Raw genomic sequence first — 19881 nt, forward strand, 5'->3', positions numbered from 1 at the left:
ATTGTTCCTCATTTCAATCGCTTGCACACCACTAGATGGAGCCCTGGTCAAAAATGAGAAAATTACTGAATTATTGTATTTTCTGTTGTTTAAACATCCAGCAAATTAGGCTTAATAAATATTAATAATAATAATAATAATAATAATAACAATAATAATAAATTATTATTAAAAATATCAACTATAAAGAATACAACTCCAAATAAATTAGTTATTATTCTTATAATTTATTTTTATTTATTTTTTAGTTTATAATTTATTTTACTATTTTACTTTATATTATATTTAATTAAATATTATAAAAAGTATTGTCATTTCATAATAAAATTATTGTAATAACAGTAAAACTGAAAATAAATGACTAATCTGCATTATAGTCTGATTATATTATGAATATTTTAGAAGGGAAACTCAAGTTATAGTAAGTGATTTGTCCATTTAGTCGTTTTTATGATGCGGAACACACTGTACAATACACCGCTAAAGATGACTTTCTCAGACCCACTCCCAAAGACCTTTGCTCTGCATTAGCTGTGCGCATGCGCCCACGGTCGCGTTGATATAGATATACTGCTTGTAGATTGACTACATCCGTTTCTGTTGCTTGCGCTACGAACACCCTATGATATAATTATTCAGTACATTGCTATTACACGATATTTACAAAATGTATAATCTTGGGATACTTTATGGCTGTCAGTAAGACTATAAAAAAGTATTTGATGTGTGTCAGATAATCTACTATACTATACCTAGGGGAGTAACAGTCTCCCCTCCCCCCTCCCTTTTCCTTATTATGCTTGTACCCTGTTTGCACCTTGTGCTGATCAGGTATTTTGGCACAATGACAAATAAATGCGATTTAGAAGGACTACATCTTTGTTTGTAGGATGAAAGTTATAGGCTGTGCTAGAATGCAAACTTTGCGGATTGTATGATCTTCTGCTGATGAGAACAGGACAATAGCTCGGTGAGAACGTTTCAAGAGCATTGGATTTAACTTGAAGATCAACATGAAGTTCGCCCAGTTGTTGTTAAAGAACAACTCAAAGCTAAACATACCAATGCAAGTGGACCGATTTTCTAAGTTCTCTCCGTCCCCACTCTCAATGAAGCAGTTTATTGACTTTGGTGAGTTGTTTACTTATTTAAAATGCATTTAATGCAACCACTGTAAACGCTGTTTAAACTAGTAAACCGAACAACCTAAAGTACCATAATATTATCATGGTTTTCGGACGTATAATACCATAGTATTCTTTGAAGTACCTTGGAGTACCGTGTAAACGCCAGGGTGAACGAATATGGTAATCATTCAGTTCCATTGTATTTAAATCAAAGTGACATTACCAGTTCACTATACCATGGTATTGTAACATATGTAAAAGCTTCCCCCAAAAATGCTACACACACACACACACACACACACACACACACACACGTGATGCCCAGAATACTGTCTATGTATGCATCTCATTTGGTTTTGAATAATCTGTTATTGTTATTTGTGCATTTGAGACTGCGTAACCATTCTCTTAAATAACATTTAATATATTTGGGATAGTTCACCCCAAAAATAAAAAAATTTAATTAGTTACTTATACTCATGTTGTTTCAAAACCATAAGCCTTTCTTTTTTCTGTTGCGGAATGTTAGACAATGACAGTCTCAGTCACTGTTCACTTAAAGTGCTTTTTTTTTTTTTTATTTTTTACATACAATGAAAGTGAATGGTGACTGAGACTGAACATTCTGCCAACCATTTCCTTTTACGTTCTGTGAAAGAATATAAGCCAAATGGTTTTGGATCGACTTGAGGGTGCAAAAATAATGACAGAATTTAATGCAGATGTTTAATGATCTACTACTAGAATCTGTCTTTGTTGAATTTGTATGGCTGTTATGCTTTCTGCATTACATAATATACAGTATATCAAAATGTTCCAGTGGGATACATATCTTACCTACCTTAACAACCTGACATTATCTGTCCACCAAAATATTGTGTCCATTGGGTTTAACAGTATATTGAATTTCAGGTGCATAGTGCATACTGATTTAATTGTACTAATATTGTCATTTCTTGCTCACAGGATCTGCCAATGCCTGTGAGAAGACCTCCTTCATTTTTTTAAGGCAAGAGCTTCCTGTCCGGTTAGCCAACATCATGAAGGAGATAGACTTCCTCCCAGACAAACTGCTTAGCACCCCCTCTCTGAAGCTGCTTCATAGCTGGTGAGATCTACAGCCAATAACAATTCTGTGCTCTTCCAGACTGCCTGCTGTTCCGTAATGTACAGTACCTCACGCATGACCATATGTTTGGAATGTGACCAGTGTGATGAATTCCAGACCATTGAATACAGTTGCTTTCTTTCTGTTAACTTTTATCAACTCATGTGACATATGAGTTACACTGTGTGGCACATAACTTCAAAAGAGAGGTGACAGCCATTGCTGTTTTTAGATAAATAGGATCTTGTAATTTTGAGAGCAAATAAGATTACATCACAACATTAAATGGATAGTTCACCCAAAAAAGGGTATTTCTGTTATTATTTACTCACCCTCTTGTTGTTCCAAGCCCTCTGTCTTATGTGCAACACTGAAGGAGACAGCCTCAGTCATTATTCACTTTCATTGCATTTTGTTTTGTGTGTGTGTGTGTGTGTGTGTGTGTGTGTGTGTGTGTGTGCAATGAAAGCTATGCAGGCGTTCATAACATTCCTCTGTTTTTTGAGCATCTCAAAGAACATGTTTAAAATCAGCAGTAAAATCTGACAACATTAGTATCATAAATTGTGCTTCTTTTTAAAAAAAAATAAAGCAATTTTATAGCTAATGTGCATGCTCGTTCTCTAGTTGATTGACAGGCGATGTCTGTATCTGAAAGGTGATTGGCTCTTTTACCTGTAAAGCAGGACTTCCTTTTCTTCATCCATTGGCCGTTCTAATTTCTCCCATTCATTTTAATACAAATGGTCCGTCTCCACTAAATATTTTCAGGACATGGGTAGTGCTGGAGCTTATCCCAGCTGTCTCAGGCTGAAGGTGGGGAAACACCCTGTACAGGTGGACATTGACTCAACTGATTTACACAAATCAATAAGCTATAAGGCCTTGGCTTTGTTTGTTTGAAACAATTTATCTCGTTGTTCATTGTGATAAGTTGAATAGTTCAGTTCCAGGCTGAATGACAATCTATATTAGGACATGTACTTGGGTCAGTTTTTATCAACAGTGTCTAGTAAGCACATTGAGACTTTGCAAATCTTAGGATGTCAACAGTCTGCGTCGGCATTTTTGATTGTTTAGCCATCATTCAGACTGAATACTTCACAGATTACATTTGTTTTTCTGAAAACATTTCTGCTCAGCTTTAGGCCACAATGCACGGGGTGTCTGGTTCTGAAATTTTAACCTGAGGTCACTGGTAATTTCAGTGGTATTTACATCATGAAAACAGAGATACTGGATAGACTGTCTAACCACTGTGCTTTTATACACATCAGTTATCTGTCTGTGGGATGTGTATTAGTTAAGTATAGTTCTAACGTAAATCCATTATCTAAACCCTATTCTTTTAAACAAATAGTTCTCTCAAAAATGAAAAGAAAAAAAAAAGAATCTAAACTCCCTCATTTGGTTCCAAACCTTAAAAACTACTTTATTTTATACAGAATACAAAACGAAGTGTTTTAATGAATCTCAGTCCACCTTATAAACTCAATGGCAGTAGATAGTGCCTTAGTTTAAAACATAAAAGTGCCCAACATATAAAAAAAAATAACTCTTTGTGACTTTTGCGTCATATTCCAAGTCTTCTGAAGGCATTCACTGGATTTTAGTGAAAAAAAGACCAAGATTTAAGTCACTTTTCAGTAACAATCTTGACATCTGTTGCATGTTTATGAGTGCATGAGAGAATCTAGTTCATGCAAAAACTTCAGTTGTTTTTAACTCTAAACATGCATGCACACGCGAGTCGCTCTAAATAAGCTGTTCTCCTATACGTTCATGAATGTGCAACGTACGTCAAGATTTTCACTGAAGTTACATTTCAAATTTTTTAAATGGCAAAAAAAGAACTGCAGCAAAGTGGATAGTACACATGCTCAAGACATGTATAAGCTGTTGTGCTCATATGAATGCAGGTTCGAGTCCTCTTTGATGTTGTTCCCCTTCTCTCTGGCCCCTCCCCCTCTCCTGTTTTTCTCAACTGCCCTAACCATTAACATCCCTTAAATATATATATTTTATTCTTAATAAAAAAAATGCACATTTGATATGTTTGCGTGCATCTAGGTTGCTAGTGGGGCGAAAATAACAGCCTGACCTCACATAAATATTGGCAAGTGTGTGCCGATATTTGTTAAACCAAAATTGGTATACGTTGACCGAATTTGAAAACACTGCCTCCAGAGGCTAAAGTGGTAAGTGTTTCAGAGCATATAAACGTGTGTGGTATCCATTTATATTCTGGAGAGGATGCCAGAAGCCAGTTGAAAAAATAATTGTTTTCAGCTGAACAGGGTTTAACAGTGAAGAGAAATGCTTATTTTATTTAATCTACCCCCAATCAAAACCCAAATCTAACCCTAACCATTAGTAGAAGCTAAACGCAATGTTAGGAATAAAAATGCAATTTCCTTATCATGCTCGTGATTGTTTATACAAATGTGATTACTTTCTCATTTGAATGGGGATTTATCTGTGGTCTCCCATGCAACTGATGCAACGCGTTACCAGTCAAGCCACGAGGGAAAGTAATTGTAATTGTTGAGCCTTTCTAAATATGTCAGATGGGAGTTGGAGCATTTCATTGAGTCGGCATAATGTTGCAGATCCTAGGGTAACGGAACTTTCGGAAACAGCATGCCGAATTCCTGTGTGATCATGTTGGAAAATAAGGGAAGCATGAAGGGTTGGCAGCCCCTTTTACCCACTCATGTGTGACTATGCATGTACTACGTGCATGTGATTTTAAATAGCTTGTTGTTCATGGAAAGTTTTTAGGTTTAAGAATAGACTTGGTCGTACAGTGCTCTGAATGGACAGGATTTAGAAGGACAGAATGATTTATTAACACAAACAATAGCAGTCATAGTTGTTGCCTTTGTCTTACAAAGTTTGGCAAAGGCTTTGTGTTCAACAAGTCAACTGTATCACAAATTATGTAATAATTGCTGTTACGTAAACTATATTATCTGCTGACTTTACTGGATTCTTTCAGTGGCTGTTTTGAGAACTGTTTATGAAAAACAATATCTACTGTATGATAAAATATATATATATTGCTGTTTGTAAACTTGAGTTTAAAGGCTGAAGGTTTGTTTGGGAATTTCTATCCTCAAGTCCAGAGAATCTGTGACTTACGCTGAGATCAAAGCCTGAGCTACATGTTTCAGACTTTCACATGTGGTCTTTGAAACATTATGCAGAGTCAGATATCATGAACACTGTACACAAACAGTTGTGCACTGTAACCTTCTCAGAGGTTTAGCTAGTAGTATTGTATCATGTTAGACGTGACCCAATTAGACATGTTGTTGCTGTCCTTGCCAATAGTCACATAGGTGGACATGGTTCACGCAGTCATCATACCAAGCCTCCATTCATCATTGGAAAAGGCTGCATTAAGAATTGGATTAGTGGATATAGTAAACACTGTTACTGCTATGCACCACCTTTAGCCATTGAAACAAACAATTTTACAGGCTTTGTTGTTAAAAGGAACGAAAACAGACTTATGTAAATTCTGGTGAATTATGGTTGTGTTTCAAAAAGAGATGCCTTCCTATACTGCAATTTCGAGCATCTTGGGTTCAAATTGATTCCCATAAAAGGAAGACAATGCACTATTTTTGCTTTTCTTTGTATTTGTTTTTTATAGTCTATGTGTCTTAATATACGTGGTTCAACAATAAGGATGGCCCATCCGCCCATGCCCAGTATGAGAGAGTTTCGGGCCAGTGCAGCATTGTCACTATTTTTTTATGCCATGCAATCTTAAACATTTAGTTTTCTGTGATTGACCATTGTTGCAAATTCTGCTTATTATTATGGTTAACAACAGAGAAAAGTTTATGTCGAAATTGCAAGAATGATCTGTGGTAGTGTTGTGAAAATAACCATGCGTGCGTGTGTGTTAATTAGTTCCATTATACTGTAGTGGTAAAATATCCAGCTATAATTGCAAATTAAAGGAATGTTCCAGGTTCAATACAAGTTTAGTTCAATGGACAACATTTGTGGCATGATGTTGATTATGACGGGAAAAAAATTATATCGACTTATCCCTCGTTTATTGAAAAAAAAATCTAATAAAAAAAAAGTACAAATTGTGGGTACAGTAAGGCAATTACTAAGGAAGTAAATGGGGCCAGTCAATAAACGTTAATAAACACTTTCGTAAAATAAACAACATTTCAAAATGTAAACTTTGTGCTAACATGATTTCATTGTGATAAAATTGTTAACTATTCTTATCTGTGTAAAGTTATATCCAAATTACTACTACGTTGTCATGACGACGTGACGCTGATAAACCTTGTAATTTGGAGAACGCCTTTACGCAAGTAAATCCCTTGAATTTATTATGTTAACACAAAGTTTACATCTTACTATTGTATTGTAACGTTTATGGACTGGCCCCATTCACTTCCATTGTAATTCTGTTTTGCTTTTTTCAATTAACTTTTTTTTATTTTTTATAAACAAATAAAAAAATATATATTTTTATTTTGTGGTAATCAACATTATGCCACAAATACTGTTGATTGAACTTAACTTGTGTAAACGTAATGTTTAATAAATAATGTAAATGTGCAGTATATTTATTTCTGACAAGTATTTAAATTTTTTTTTTTTTTTTTTTGGTTTGACAGTGAAAATATTGGCAGGGCAAATATAAATCTGAACATACCCCTCTGAATTGTGCTCATTCCCAGTCTAAACACCCTCCCTATTTGTATACTCACAAACAGGTACGCCCAGAGTCTGATGGAGCTTGTTGACTTTTTAGAGAATAACCCTGATGATAAAAAGGTCTTAACTAAGTAAGTACAATATTAAGGACCATACTAGGAAATGTCACACATGTTTAACTTTAACTAGCTGCTCTAATGATGTGTTTAACCAGTTGATACGTCTCTCAGATTCACAGAAATGTTGATCAATGTCAGGAACAGGCATAATAATGTGGTGCCCACCATGGCACAGGGAGTGCTGGAGTACAAGGAGGCCTTTGGCGTGGATCCCGTGACCAATCAGAACGTCCAGTACTTTTTGGACCGTTTCTACATGAGCCGAATCTCCACACGCATGCTGATGAATCAACACAGTAAGTGCTCGGGATGGTTCTAAAGCCCTCTGCCAGATAGTAAAGATATGAATAAATCAAAAACATACTGTACATAGTAATACTGCAGCTGAATGTTAGTTTATATTGTCAGAAATTTCTGTTGTTCATTATTAAACTGTTCTCAAAACAATATTGTATGTTCATTGCAGCATTAATCTTTGATGGCAGCACCAATCCAGCCCACCCTAAACATATTGGCAGTATCGACCCACACTGTGATGTTGTGGAGGTTGTAAAAGGTAATTACCTGTGCTAGCTGCCTGGTTTACACTTTTAATCTGTGAAAGAAAGTGCTAATTCTGAATGAAGGCCACAGAAATAAACATTCGCACTTATCTGCTACTCCTTTTGCAAATGTGTTTTAGTTAGTTTTCTGATTTGTCTACTAGCTTAAGTCTTAAGTTTTCCGTATGCTGGTCCAAAGTATACTTTGGCCTTTAGCTTAACTGGGAGTGGAATTATTTAGAGATGCAAGACTTATTTTACATATACTGTATACATATGAATAATAATCAAAATCCACTAGTTGTGGGTTGTCTGAACGACTAGTTAACTAATCTAGACGACCTAATCTAGTCAACTAGTCACGACCCATTCCTAAAATGGACATATTGTTGGCCCTACATACAACAAAAACTTGTCTCCCTCTTTCTCACTCCAGATGCCTATGAGAGTGCCAAAATGCTGTGTGATCAGTACTACTTGACCTCTCCAGAAGTGGAAATCAAACAAGTGAACTGTGAGCGAGAATTTTCTCCCTCAAACCTTCAGTTCAGTTTTTTTTCTTGTGTGTGTGCTGTGCATGGTGAGTCCTGACCTGTGAGAAAATACTGAACTCTGCCCTGCCGGTCTCTGCTGTGTTATTTACACAGCAGCTCATTCAATGCATGGCTTTAGATTTCAGATTGTTTGACAATGTGGGATGGCGCAAACCGAAAGTATTTGGAGGGGGGTATGTTTTAGAATGCTACATTCTTTTCTTGCATGCTATAAAACATGTCTAGACTATTTAGTGTGTTATGTTGTTAGTTATGTGCCTTATCAGTTCACGCATGGCCTTGAATTAAACTTTCTCCCCAAATTACTGTAAATATAATGAAATAACTACATACATTTTTACATTACTGCCACCAATCCACATACTACTTAAAGTAGCTTATCTGAATGTGTTTCGGTGATGAGAATAATAAGCTATGTTAACCACACTGACATTGAGATAAGTTGTTAAATCACTTATCAGTGGAGACTACTTGAAAATTCCATCAAAGTGCGTCTATGGAGAAATATATGGAATGATAGGAACAGCGCTAGTTGCATAATAGCAAGTTTGGCACAATCTCTCTCCTTATCTCATAGACATGTAAATAGCACTGTACTATGGTGTCAAGCACGGAGAACCTTGCAAGGTTCAGTGCCTACCATTTGCAGCTGGTCACCTGTTGTACCAACACATAATAACAAATTAGCCAGCATAACTTCTATCATGTGCTTCATTGTTGACAAATTGTGGCAGCATGCCAATGTTGATTTCTACAGTGGATTCTTAAAAAAATAAGTTATTTGTGGACTAGTGACCTATGAGCCTGTTTTACAATTTGCAGAACTGTTACTGAATAAATAAATCTATTGTTTTTGCAGTTAAAGGACCCAATGAGCCCATAAATATAGTTTATGTGCCTTCTCATCTGTACCACATGCTCTTTGAACTCTTCAAGGTACTTACTATAATAGCAGCTATACACCACACACAACAATACTTTTATTTATTTTAAACATGGGAGTAAGAATCTTTAAAGGGATAGTTCATCCAAAAATAGAATTCTGTCATTTTGTCACAGAAGTTGAAGTTTTGCAGAAGGTTGGTAGAATAAAAAAGTAATATGTGTTTGGAACGACATGAGGATGAGTAAATGGAGGAATTTTGATTTGGTGAACTCTAAGATTTAATTGTGTATTTGCATTAAACGCTCATGTATATGATGGTTTGATTTGTCTAAAACAGAACGCAATGAGAGCAACTGTGGAAACCCATGAAACCAGCCTACATCTTCCACCAATCAAAGTGAGAGTTTCTCTTGGGAGTGAAGACCTGAGTATTAAGGTGAGGTCTTTTTCAATTACATCTCAGGGTTCGTACTCCCTCAACAGTTCATCAAGAGCAATATTTCACCTCTGTTTTAACTTAGAACATCCTTGCATGAGTGACTTACGGGTTTTGTAATGACTCCTACATTATCTTAGATGTCTGACAGAGGAGGTGGTGTTCCCTTGAGGAAAATTGAAAGGCTTTTCAGCTACATGTATTCTACTGCACCGAGTCCTGTGATAGAAGATACTCGCAATGCTCCTCTGGTAAGAGCCATGATATATTTTAAGACCCAGTGAAATAGAAATTTGAGTTTTGTGGCTTTCAGTCCATGTCTGTTAGTTTATGGCCATCTGTTTGCTACTGTGCTTCTAAAAGTGGACAAAATAAACCTTTTGCAGATATACGTATTTTCAATTGTTTAAACCAGATTACAGTCGTAATGCCGTCCTCTCTCACTCTCTCTCTCACTTACTCAAAAATGCACTTCTTTGCAGGCTGGTTTTGGCTATGGTCTTCCTATCTCCCGCCTCTATGCCAAGTACTTCCAGGGAGATCTACAGCTGTACTCTATGGAGGGATATGGAACATCGGCAGTCATATACCTAAAGGTGCACAATGTCAGCTTCAAGTAAATTGCAAAGTCATTGAGATAAATCTATTAAATGGACTCACATTAGGCATTATTTACTATGATAACAACATACTTATGGAGAAGTTCTTCTTGATTCAGAGGTAAAAAAAAGAAGTTCAAAACTGCTGAGCAATGACATACTCTTTGTGAACATTCAGACACTGGCCACAGTGCTGGGGGAGGCATTTAGAGGTACATTTAAATATGAGGACACACAAGACTACATGTAAAACATGGAGCTAATGCACTAACAAGCTATATGCGGCCATAATAAGCTCCGATTACACTTTATTAATGTAATTTATAAAGACACTGATACTACTGTTAAGATAGCACAATACAGACAAAAGAATGATGATAGACATAAAGAGTATTTGCATAGATTTGATTCCTTTTTAAACTAATTAAACAACAAAAATCGTATGACATGTCTCTATACAAACGACTGAACAGATGATAGGTAAATTTGCACCAACTTGCTAATATCTGCATGCGGGTGCTTTCATGTTGACTGATCTTAACTGACTGAATGGGAATTAGCTGTCAGCCTCAAAGTAGGTGGAGCTCCAGGACACACCGACCGATGATGTGGACCAATGGGAGTAAGAAGAAAAAAGACTGATGGCTTCAACCGGAAGCTATCAATTAACAACTTTGGAGCTAGGTCTGTCTTTAAAGGTTTATAAGTTATAGTTGAAAATCAATTAGCCTATTTCAAAACATGTAATGATGTTTTGCAGCCTGTCAAAGGTTTTCCTAAAAGTTGGCCCTGGGGAGCAGTTACGAACCATGAAATAGGCTAATTGATTTTCAACCATAACTTATAAACCTTTAAAGACAGACCTAGCTCCAAAGTTGTTAATTGATAGTATATGCTCCAGTTGAAGCCATCAGTCTTTTTTTTTCTCTCTCTCAACTAAAAAACAAACAAAAAAAGCCTTTCACAGTGGAAATCCTGGTAAAGAACTACACTACCTGTGAGTTCTGAAGGCAAACGTTGCACCAATCAAAGTCACAGCAAACAAGCGCTGCAGCGACCGTCCACCACCATGACACAATGCCAAAGACACAGTTGAGTCATCTCCCTCACTCTCAAACTGCTTATAAATTCACCTCAGAGCTGGTGGGCTTAGAATGACTATGAAGTACTTACCAGTATCGAAATCCCTAGTGGTTAAAAAATTATGTGACAAACACTTCCAGAACCATGACAGCTGCAGCTCATGCCTGGTTACCCATTGAAACTAAGCAGGGTTAGGCCTGGCCAGTAGCTGGATGGTAGACCTTATGGGGAAAATTAAGGTTGCTGCTGGAAGATGTGTTAGTGAGGCTAGCAGGGGGTGCTCACCCTGCAGGCTGTGTTGGTCCTTACACCCCAGTATTGTGATGGGTACACTATAATGTAAAAAGGCACCATCCTTCGGATGAGACATTAAACTGAGGTCATTAAAAATGCCAGGCCACATCTTGTAAAGAGTAGGGGTGTAACCCCGGTGTACTGGCCACATTCCCCCATTGGCTCTTCTCAATCATGGCCTCCTAAAAATCCCCATCCATTAATTGGCTATATCACTCTACTCTCTCCTCTGATATCTGGTGTGTGGTGAGCGTACAGGCACACAATGGCTGCTGTTGCATCATCTTGGTGGATGCTGCACACTGGTGGTTGAGGAGAGTCCCCTGACTGAGTGTATATAAATGTAATTAATTCAAAAAGTATGTTTTCAAACAGGTTTCTTAACACTCTGAACAAACTTTCGCTTTAGTCGTTGTTCAGAAAACAATAGTCAATTCCCAGTTAAACAGCTTTTTACACATAGTCTCACACTTAATTCACATAATTGATCCAGCGAATGTTTTGAAAGCACCACAGAGCCACAGCAGTCTGCAGACATGGGGAAACTGGGAAACTCAGGCCTGGAATGGTCATGGAAATTTCAATAATGTGTATTTTTCTAGTTATTGTCTGCCAAATATTGTCTAATCAGCAAAGAAATTGCTCTTGTGTAGAGCAGAATATTGCTTGTAAGCCATTGTGATGTCTGATAATTTTGTTAAATTCCTGTAATGTGTGAGAACAAGTCAATGAAATAGACAAATCTGTTCACAAATCGGTCAGAATAATAATCAGCGGATTGTCAGAATTTGAATCATTTTGAAAAATCCTTATTCAGTCATGTAAAATTATGGGAACTCTGCCCATGGTTTACACTCTCTTGAGAAGTCAATCTGTGATTGGTTTACTTAGTTGTCTCTGCACATTTTGATATGAGAATGTTTTTTAACCAGGGACTAAAAACGGAATGAAAAAGAAAACAAACAAAATTTTATGCTGAAATGGGAATTAAGTCATTTTCAATTGTTCCAGAATGAAAAATTAATTTTTAAAGACTGTTATAACAGTTTCATTTCGTTCATGAAACCAAAGGCCAGAGGGTTTATCAAAGTAAAGTTTTGGAACTACACCTCTTCATGTTGCCTGAAAAAAAAATGTGCTTTGATCCTGAAGGAAACTGCTGCATCACACATTTTTTCCTGTTGAGATGTTGCATTCTGTGAAATTAAGACCTTTTTAACAATTATGTATAAATAATACATGTACACGCACGGCTATCTAGATACAAGCAAAACATTATTTGAGGTAAAACCTACATTTCTCAGTTGTTTCCAAATCTTCACTGGGTTTTGACTGAGAAGCAGATCTTTAATAAAATCATACTTGAATCTGTATTTAACTGTATGCTTATGATTTCTATGCTGATAAATTCACCACTCCGGAAAATAAATTAATGGCTCATTTTCACTTATTTGGGTCAGGCAAGTGGCTTATTTTGGGCTTGTTTTTCCAGACCAGGTTACTTGTTTCTCTTGCTAGATCTGGCAACCCTGCAACTGGTTTTGCACCCACCCTTAGCTCAGAGTACTGTCATTTTAAAAAGAATGTTATTAACCTCTCTTTTATTTTGTTCTAACCAGTTACCATTTGGAAAGGAGGATGCAGAACTTCTTAAGTTAATGAAAAAATAAAAATTTTGATTAAAATTTTTGATCTGAGCGAACCTAAATGGAAATCATTTCGTTCTTAGTCCCTGATTTCAATATTGAAAAAATTACACACGTAACCTTTAAATTCATAAATGTGTTTAATTTTGGGTAAGAGTGTAATGAAGAGTGTAATGTGATTCAGGACTTTCACAAAGAAAGACTATGCACTATGGACTATGCAGAATACCAATGGTCCTCTCTCTCTCTCTCTCTGTCTATTACAGGCCTTATCCTCAGACTCCATAGAGAGACTGCCTGTTTTCAACAAGTCAGCCTTAAGGCATTATCAAACCAGCACAGAGGCAGATGACTGGTGCATCCCGAGCAGTGAGCCCAAAAAACTGGGAAAGTATGAATATAGTGTCTGAGAACCTGTGATCGTGCTCTGGGAGGAAAAGTTGAAATGATGAACTTATGAACTGAACAAGACTATGGTCAGTGTGTGTGGAGGCCATGAGTTAATTAGGATAACTATATATTTGACTATTCAGGTATTACAGAAGCATAGTATTATCAAAGGTTTGATCACTTATTTTTTGAATGTTACCATCTGAATGAAAAGGGCATTTTTGTCTTCCATATCTCATGTTTCTTATACACCACACACTTAATTTGCGGTGCTAACACTTTCCAGCTTTCCTTGAGAATTTCAAAGAAGTCGCTGGGTTTCTCTTAAATAGGAAAATATATATTGTAACTGACTTCAGACTTCAAATGTACAGAAGCTAATTGGTTGTTTGAGCATGTGTTGATTTCTATATATTAGCATGTATTGTCAAGCCGACAATTCTGGAAGTATTTTTAGGAGTATGTGGACTTGTTTTATTCAGTGGGACCAAGTCATGAGTGTCCAATGCATTGTGCGAGTCATAGCCTTCATCTCTTGTGTTTGAGAGATCACACAAATTAACTAAAGTAACCCAGGATTTATTTATTTTCGTGGTAGAAAATGCGTTCACAATGCAAGCCTTAAAATGACAATAGTTGCATATTGATTGATTGTTTCTTTTGCAGAGTTAGAAATGTTCCAGTAACAGTCAGATTTACTGTCACTCCTGTAAGTTTAAATTAGTTTCTTAAACAATGAGGTCAAATATTTCACACAAAACATTAAATGTATGCCCTATGCATCTTAGAAGAAGAATATTAATACTAATACTAAAATAAATTTTTAAAGTAAGCTCAAGAGTTGTTGCCAGGGTAACATAAGTAACCCAGTTCATATACTGTATAAAAAAGGGTTTTCTGATATACTGGGCAATTGCCAAACTATTTTTCTTTCTTCAGTAAGGGGACTCAAAGGGTTGTTCCAAATATAAGAAAATGTCCATAATAGTTTCGGGCCCTTCCACAGGACTGTTAGAGAATTGTTCATTCATACAGTAATGCCATGTTCCCTTCAGAGTATCCACATCAACGGCTCTGCCCTTTGAAGTGAGTAGGGCATATTGATGATCACTTTCGACTGGAATTCGACCACTGTATGCAATACAGATAATTCTGACAACAGCTCATAGCTGAAAACATTTAAATTGTTCTGTGTGAACAAACACAACATGTAGCACCATAGTCAACATTTATGGATCTTGTGGCAATATTCCTTTATTTTCATGTTAATTTTTAAGATAAATGAAATGTCTTGTTTTTAATTATATTATCTCAGGATTGTGCAAATTTGCCTTTCAAGTTTTCTTTTCCATTCATTTATTTTTCAGAGTTGATTTTATTGTATTTAATATTTGTCAAGTTGGCATTTTGAAAGCAATGCGAAGGACCTCTATGAATATTATGGGAATTGAAGTGGCAAAAGCTGCTTTCTTACAAGTGACCCTCATCAAATTCTACTATCCATTTCCTACTGAAGTAGGTTTCAGCTGCTAGCAGATCAGCTGCTAAAATGTGTTTGCCTTTTACAGAGGAGGAAGTACAACCTCAACGGTTCATTTGCACATTTCCAGTTATAATCTAGTACTGAAATCTACAGTGTTGATCAGTGTCCTCATTCATACATCATAAGATTAATTTGCAGTCATTGAGAGCACAACCTTCACTTGAAAACACACCTCCTTCCTGATGTGCTTTAGATACACAATCCTGTATTCAGAAAGCAGCTAGAATCTGGAAGCACAGGATCAGTGCCTAAAAAACAGTGTTTGCCTCACTGCAATAATAAATAGTTGCTCCATTACTCATTTATAGATTCAGTGTGAGAGGGCCTGTTTCTGTACTATTAAAACTATGAAGTGAAAAGCAGAATTTTGATTAATCTCTCTCTGTGTGTGTGTGTGTGTGTGTGCATGCGTGCGTGTTTGCAGGTTTAAGTGGTTTACAAGGACAATTCTTTTAGTTTACAAACTTGTATTATGCTATAAATGTGGTTTATGATGACATTGCTAGTGTCCCCATAATTATAAAAACATACTAAAAGATATTTTTTTGTGAGGGTTAGGCTTATGGGTAGGGTTAGGGGATAGAATCAATAGTTTGTACAGTTAAAAAGAATTATGAAAACTTGATGAACATTATGTCTATGAAGAGTCCTCATAAGCCACACCAACGTGTGTGTGTTTGCGCGCACGCACGCTCTGCTAGCTAGTTGAGAGATTAAAGAACAATTGCTTTGTCACAAATCACATACTTCTGCACTATTTTACACTATTTTATAGTGTAGTGTATGTAATGAAAAGAATATTATGCTATGAAGAGTACTATTAGTACCCAGATGGTGTACTTCAACCTGACAAAACAATTGTAATTAATGGTGAATTGACAACTATATATACAGTTTATGTATATACAGTGTGTGTGTGTGTATATATATATATATATATAGATAGATAGATAGATAGATAGTATATATAGATATATACTAAAGTGTATCTGCTAGGAGTTACTGTCATTATTTTTGAAATTACATATGTTAGCCAGCAGGTGGTGGCAAAATATTTTTTTTGTGTGTAATATGAGCCAGTTGGCGACGTAAAGTGAATCCGTTAGTCATTGTTTACATAGACCAGTGCTCGATGATCGCTGTATTACTAATACATTACCAAAGCTAGGAAATAGCTTTAAAAGGCTTTAAACTGACATCTGCAGGATTAAGGCTCATGCTGAGAGACACAAAACACTGATTTATTACAGAACTCAAGTGCTTACCTTTTATCGGAGTTTCCACATTGGATACATACTGTTTAACATGGTGGAGGACATCGCTGTTTCTATAGTGAATGACTCTTGCACACCAGCTACCGCGAAACAGAGAGGAATTTCCCCCGCTTGGGCATCTATTTTCCACTAAAAAAAGCATCTCAGATTGGGTGTGACAACAGGTGATTGCACATGCTCACACACACACACATATCCAGCCGTCTATCCAATAACTTGTTAGAAACAGCAAAAGCCGTGATACTATTTCTGAAGTGAACTTTTTGAATTAATAATGGAGATTCTGATCCATCGCGTAAGAAAGTAGTTCCATGCACAAATGCTTTTTTATGACCGTACTCGGTTTTTCCAGGTTTTTTTTAAATGTACTTGTTCATTGAACTGTTGTATATAAGCAATATCACACTCGCAATCATGCTATATGGCCCTACATCAGCACTGCTGTAATTACCTGCGGCCGAATCACAGCAGTGCTGATGTAGGCCCATATAGCACTCTTGCTCATGTGATATTGCTAAAAAATAATAATAATATATATATATATATATAATATACACAGGTGCATCTCAAATGTGAATATCATGGAAAAGTCCCAATAATACAGATGAGCTGAAGGCCGCTATCAAAGCAACCTGGGCTTCCATAAAATCTCAGCAGTGCACAGGCTGATTGCCTCCATGCCACTACACATTGATTCAGTAATTCGTGCAAAAGGAGCCCTGACCAAGTATTGAGCGCATAAATTAATATAATTTTCAGAAGGTTAACATTTTTGTATTATAATTCTTTATTCTAATATTTTGAGATACTGGAATTTTTTTTTTTTTTTTTAAAGGCTTGAAATATTTCACTTGATGTGTAATGAATCTAGAATTTGTTTTTTAGATGCACCTGTATATATATATATATGTCAGTTGGGATCACTATTTTAAGAATGTGAAATGTCAGAGAGAACTATTTATTTCAGATTTTATTTCTTTCATCACATTCCCAGTGGGTCAGAAGTTTACATACACTTAGTAATCATTTGGTAGCATTGCCTTTAAATTGTTTAACTTGAGTCAAACTTTTTGGGTAGCCTTGCACAACCTTCTCACAATAAGTTGCTGGAATTTTGGCCCATTCCTCCAGACAGAACTGGTGTAACGGAGTCAGGTTTGTAGGCCTCTTTGCTCAGACATGCTTTTTCAGTTCTGCCCACAAATTTTCGGATTGAGGTCAGGGCTTTGTGATGTTTGCCACTCCAATACCTTGACTTTGTTGTCCTTAAGCCATTTTGCCACAACTTTGGAGGTATGCTTGGGGTCATTGTCCATTTGAAAGATCCATTGGCAACCAAGCTTTAACTTCCTGGCTGATGTCTTGAGATGTTGCTTCACTATATCCACATATTTTTCCTTCCTCATGATGCATCTATTTTGTGAAGTGTACCAGTCCCTCCTGCAACAAAGCACCCCCACAACATGATGCTGCCACCCCCATGCTTTACGGTTAGGATGGCGTTCTTGCAAGACTCACCCTTTTTTCTCCAAATATAACGATGGTCATTATGGCCAAACAGTTCAATTTTTGTTTCATTACACCAGATGACATTTGTCCAAAAAGTAAGATCTTTGTCCCCATCTGCACTTACAAACTGTAGTCTGGCTTTTTTTTTATGGCAGTTTTGGAGCAGTGGCTTCTTTCTTGCTGTGCAGCCTTTCAGATTATGTTGATATAGGACTTGTTTTACTGTGAATATAGATACTTGTCTACCTGTTAACAGTTAACTTAGTGGATATAAACGTGTGACCCACTGGAATTGTGATATAGTCAATTAAAAGTGAAACAATCTGTAGTAAACAATTGCTGGTAAAATTACTTGCGTCATGCACAAAGTAACTGTCCTAAACAACTTGCCAAATATAAAGTTTGTTAATATTAAATCTGTGGAGTCTTTAAACATTTTTTTAAAGACTTCATCCTAAGTGTATGTAAACTTCTGACTTCAACTGTACGTGTGTGTGTGTATATATGTGTGTATATGTGTATGTATGTATGTACATATACATATATATACACACATATGTATATAGATATAAAAGGATATAAATAAACTGTATATGCTCATCAATATTTTATCAGCTACAAATTGCATTTTTCAAGGCCAATCTCTATAAAATAAATGGTTAAAATCCTTATCCAGTAATAAAAAATGACTGAAATAGTCATTGAAATTCAATGGTCAAAAACAATGGCAATCATTTACATACATTCTTTTTTTTTCTCCACATCTTTTAGAAATTAGCTTTTAATTTTTTTAAGGTGTCTAAACATGGATTAACATGCATGAATAAAAGAGTAAGAATCCTTGCTATTGGTTGGATCATTATGAATGAGTGTTTCACAATACTAACTTGCCGTGGTCTTAGTCATGTAGCTTGGGATATCTTATTTATAGAAAATCATACGGGAAAGTGAACATTCTTACTAAGGGCAAGGATCCTGGCACAAAGCTAGCTTTAGCCACAAGCTTGGAACAAAATGATCTATCTTTTCTTTTGCACTGCTACTAATCTCTCCTTACAGCACTTGAGTTTGTGGTGCCCCGCCTCCTTTGGAAAGCTTTGCTCTATTTTAGGATCTATAACTGCACCGCTTGACCTGTCAATCACCCACACTATGTTGCCCATGTAATGCCATACAGTTGCTGTTAGTCCCTTACTTCAATAACAATTACAGTAACCTATTGTTGCCATGCATCACAAACTTGTTTATAATTTTTCACCATTATGTACTTTCTTACATCATTTACAAAGGCCAAACTCTGATAGTCTGTCTATACCTTTGCAGTGTTAGAGTTTGAAATGTAGGTGGCTATTTCTCTGTTTTATCTCCTTTCCTTTGTAGAGAATTAGTTGAAACAGGCTGTTTTCTAGGAAGAAGAATCATTGCTTCCATATGGCATTTGTTGGGGGGCAGAGAGGAAGCAAGTGCAGACACTCCCCCAAATTCACACGCAACACAGCAATCACATCACACAAGCTGCAAGGGGAGATAGCAACATCAAATCAGTGCATACAAGAAGAGACCATTATCACGTATCAAAAACAGTTGACCGAGTGCTTTGCTGAGGCCAGTGACTGCCAAAGAGTGATCTCGAAAAGGTTGAAAGGACAAACATAGATTTGATCGCATTATAATAAAGTAGGCCTTCACAGAATCTGCGCACACAAAACTCTGCATAATCTCTGCAATTTTTCAGCAGAACTTCATATGTCATTCATAACATTTTAGAAATCCCTACAGGCCGTTCGTTCCTTGCGAGCACATTTATATGTATCAGTGCTTGTGTTGATACTTTAATGGCTTGTAAATAAATATCATGTTTTAATCCATTCTATAGGATTCCACAGATCATCCTTTTAAATAAACACAGAAAAAGCAAAAATCTGAAGATTCTATATGTTCCTACTAATACACAACAGATTTGTTGTTAGTCATACTGCCCCTACTTTTTACACTTATATGCCAGTAAATAATGGATAATGATTTTTCTAAATCATTTATAGGACTTGCACTTATAGCTGAGAATAACTAGAAAAAAAA

At 36.3% G+C, this 19881-nt stretch overlaps 1 protein-coding gene across 1 annotated transcript; it reads left to right on the forward strand.

Annotated features, from left to right (window-relative positions):
* Positions 1 to 796: 796 nt before the first annotated feature.
* Positions 797 to 15403, forward strand: LOC127650876 (pyruvate dehydrogenase (acetyl-transferring) kinase isozyme 2, mitochondrial-like). The gene is made up of 11 exons (XM_052136510.1): positions 797 to 1131; positions 2094 to 2235; positions 6987 to 7058; positions 7158 to 7342; positions 7513 to 7602; positions 8025 to 8102; positions 9002 to 9078; positions 9366 to 9464; positions 9605 to 9715; positions 9947 to 10060; positions 13353 to 15403. The coding sequence occupies exons 1-11, from the start codon at positions 1014 to 1016 to the stop codon at positions 13494 to 13496; spliced, it is 1230 nt and encodes a 409-aa protein (XP_051992470.1). The 5' UTR covers positions 797 to 1013; the 3' UTR covers positions 13497 to 15403.
* The last annotated feature ends 4478 nt before the right edge of the window (positions 15404 to 19881 follow it).

This window comes from Xyrauchen texanus, chromosome 10, assembly GCF_025860055.1.
Source record: "Xyrauchen texanus isolate HMW12.3.18 chromosome 10, RBS_HiC_50CHRs, whole genome shotgun sequence".
In the NCBI taxonomy this organism is placed as follows: domain Eukaryota; kingdom Metazoa; phylum Chordata; class Actinopteri; order Cypriniformes; family Catostomidae; genus Xyrauchen; species Xyrauchen texanus.

What these genes read in the sequence shown, in the direction of transcription:
- LOC127650876 (XM_052136510.1), top strand. Translation starts at nt 1,014, where the DNA reads ATGAAGTTCGCCCAGTTGTTGTTAAAGAACAACTCAAAGCTAAACATA. An exon ending in GATAAAAAGGTCTTAACTAA is followed by an intron (nt 7,059 to 7,157) that starts GTAAGTACAATA and finishes TACGTCTCTCAG; the next exon opens with ATTCACAGAAATGTTGATCA. An exon ending in GTGAAGACCTGAGTATTAAG is followed by an intron (nt 9,465 to 9,604) that starts GTGAGGTCTTTT and finishes ACATTATCTTAG; the next exon opens with ATGTCTGACAGAGGAGGTGG.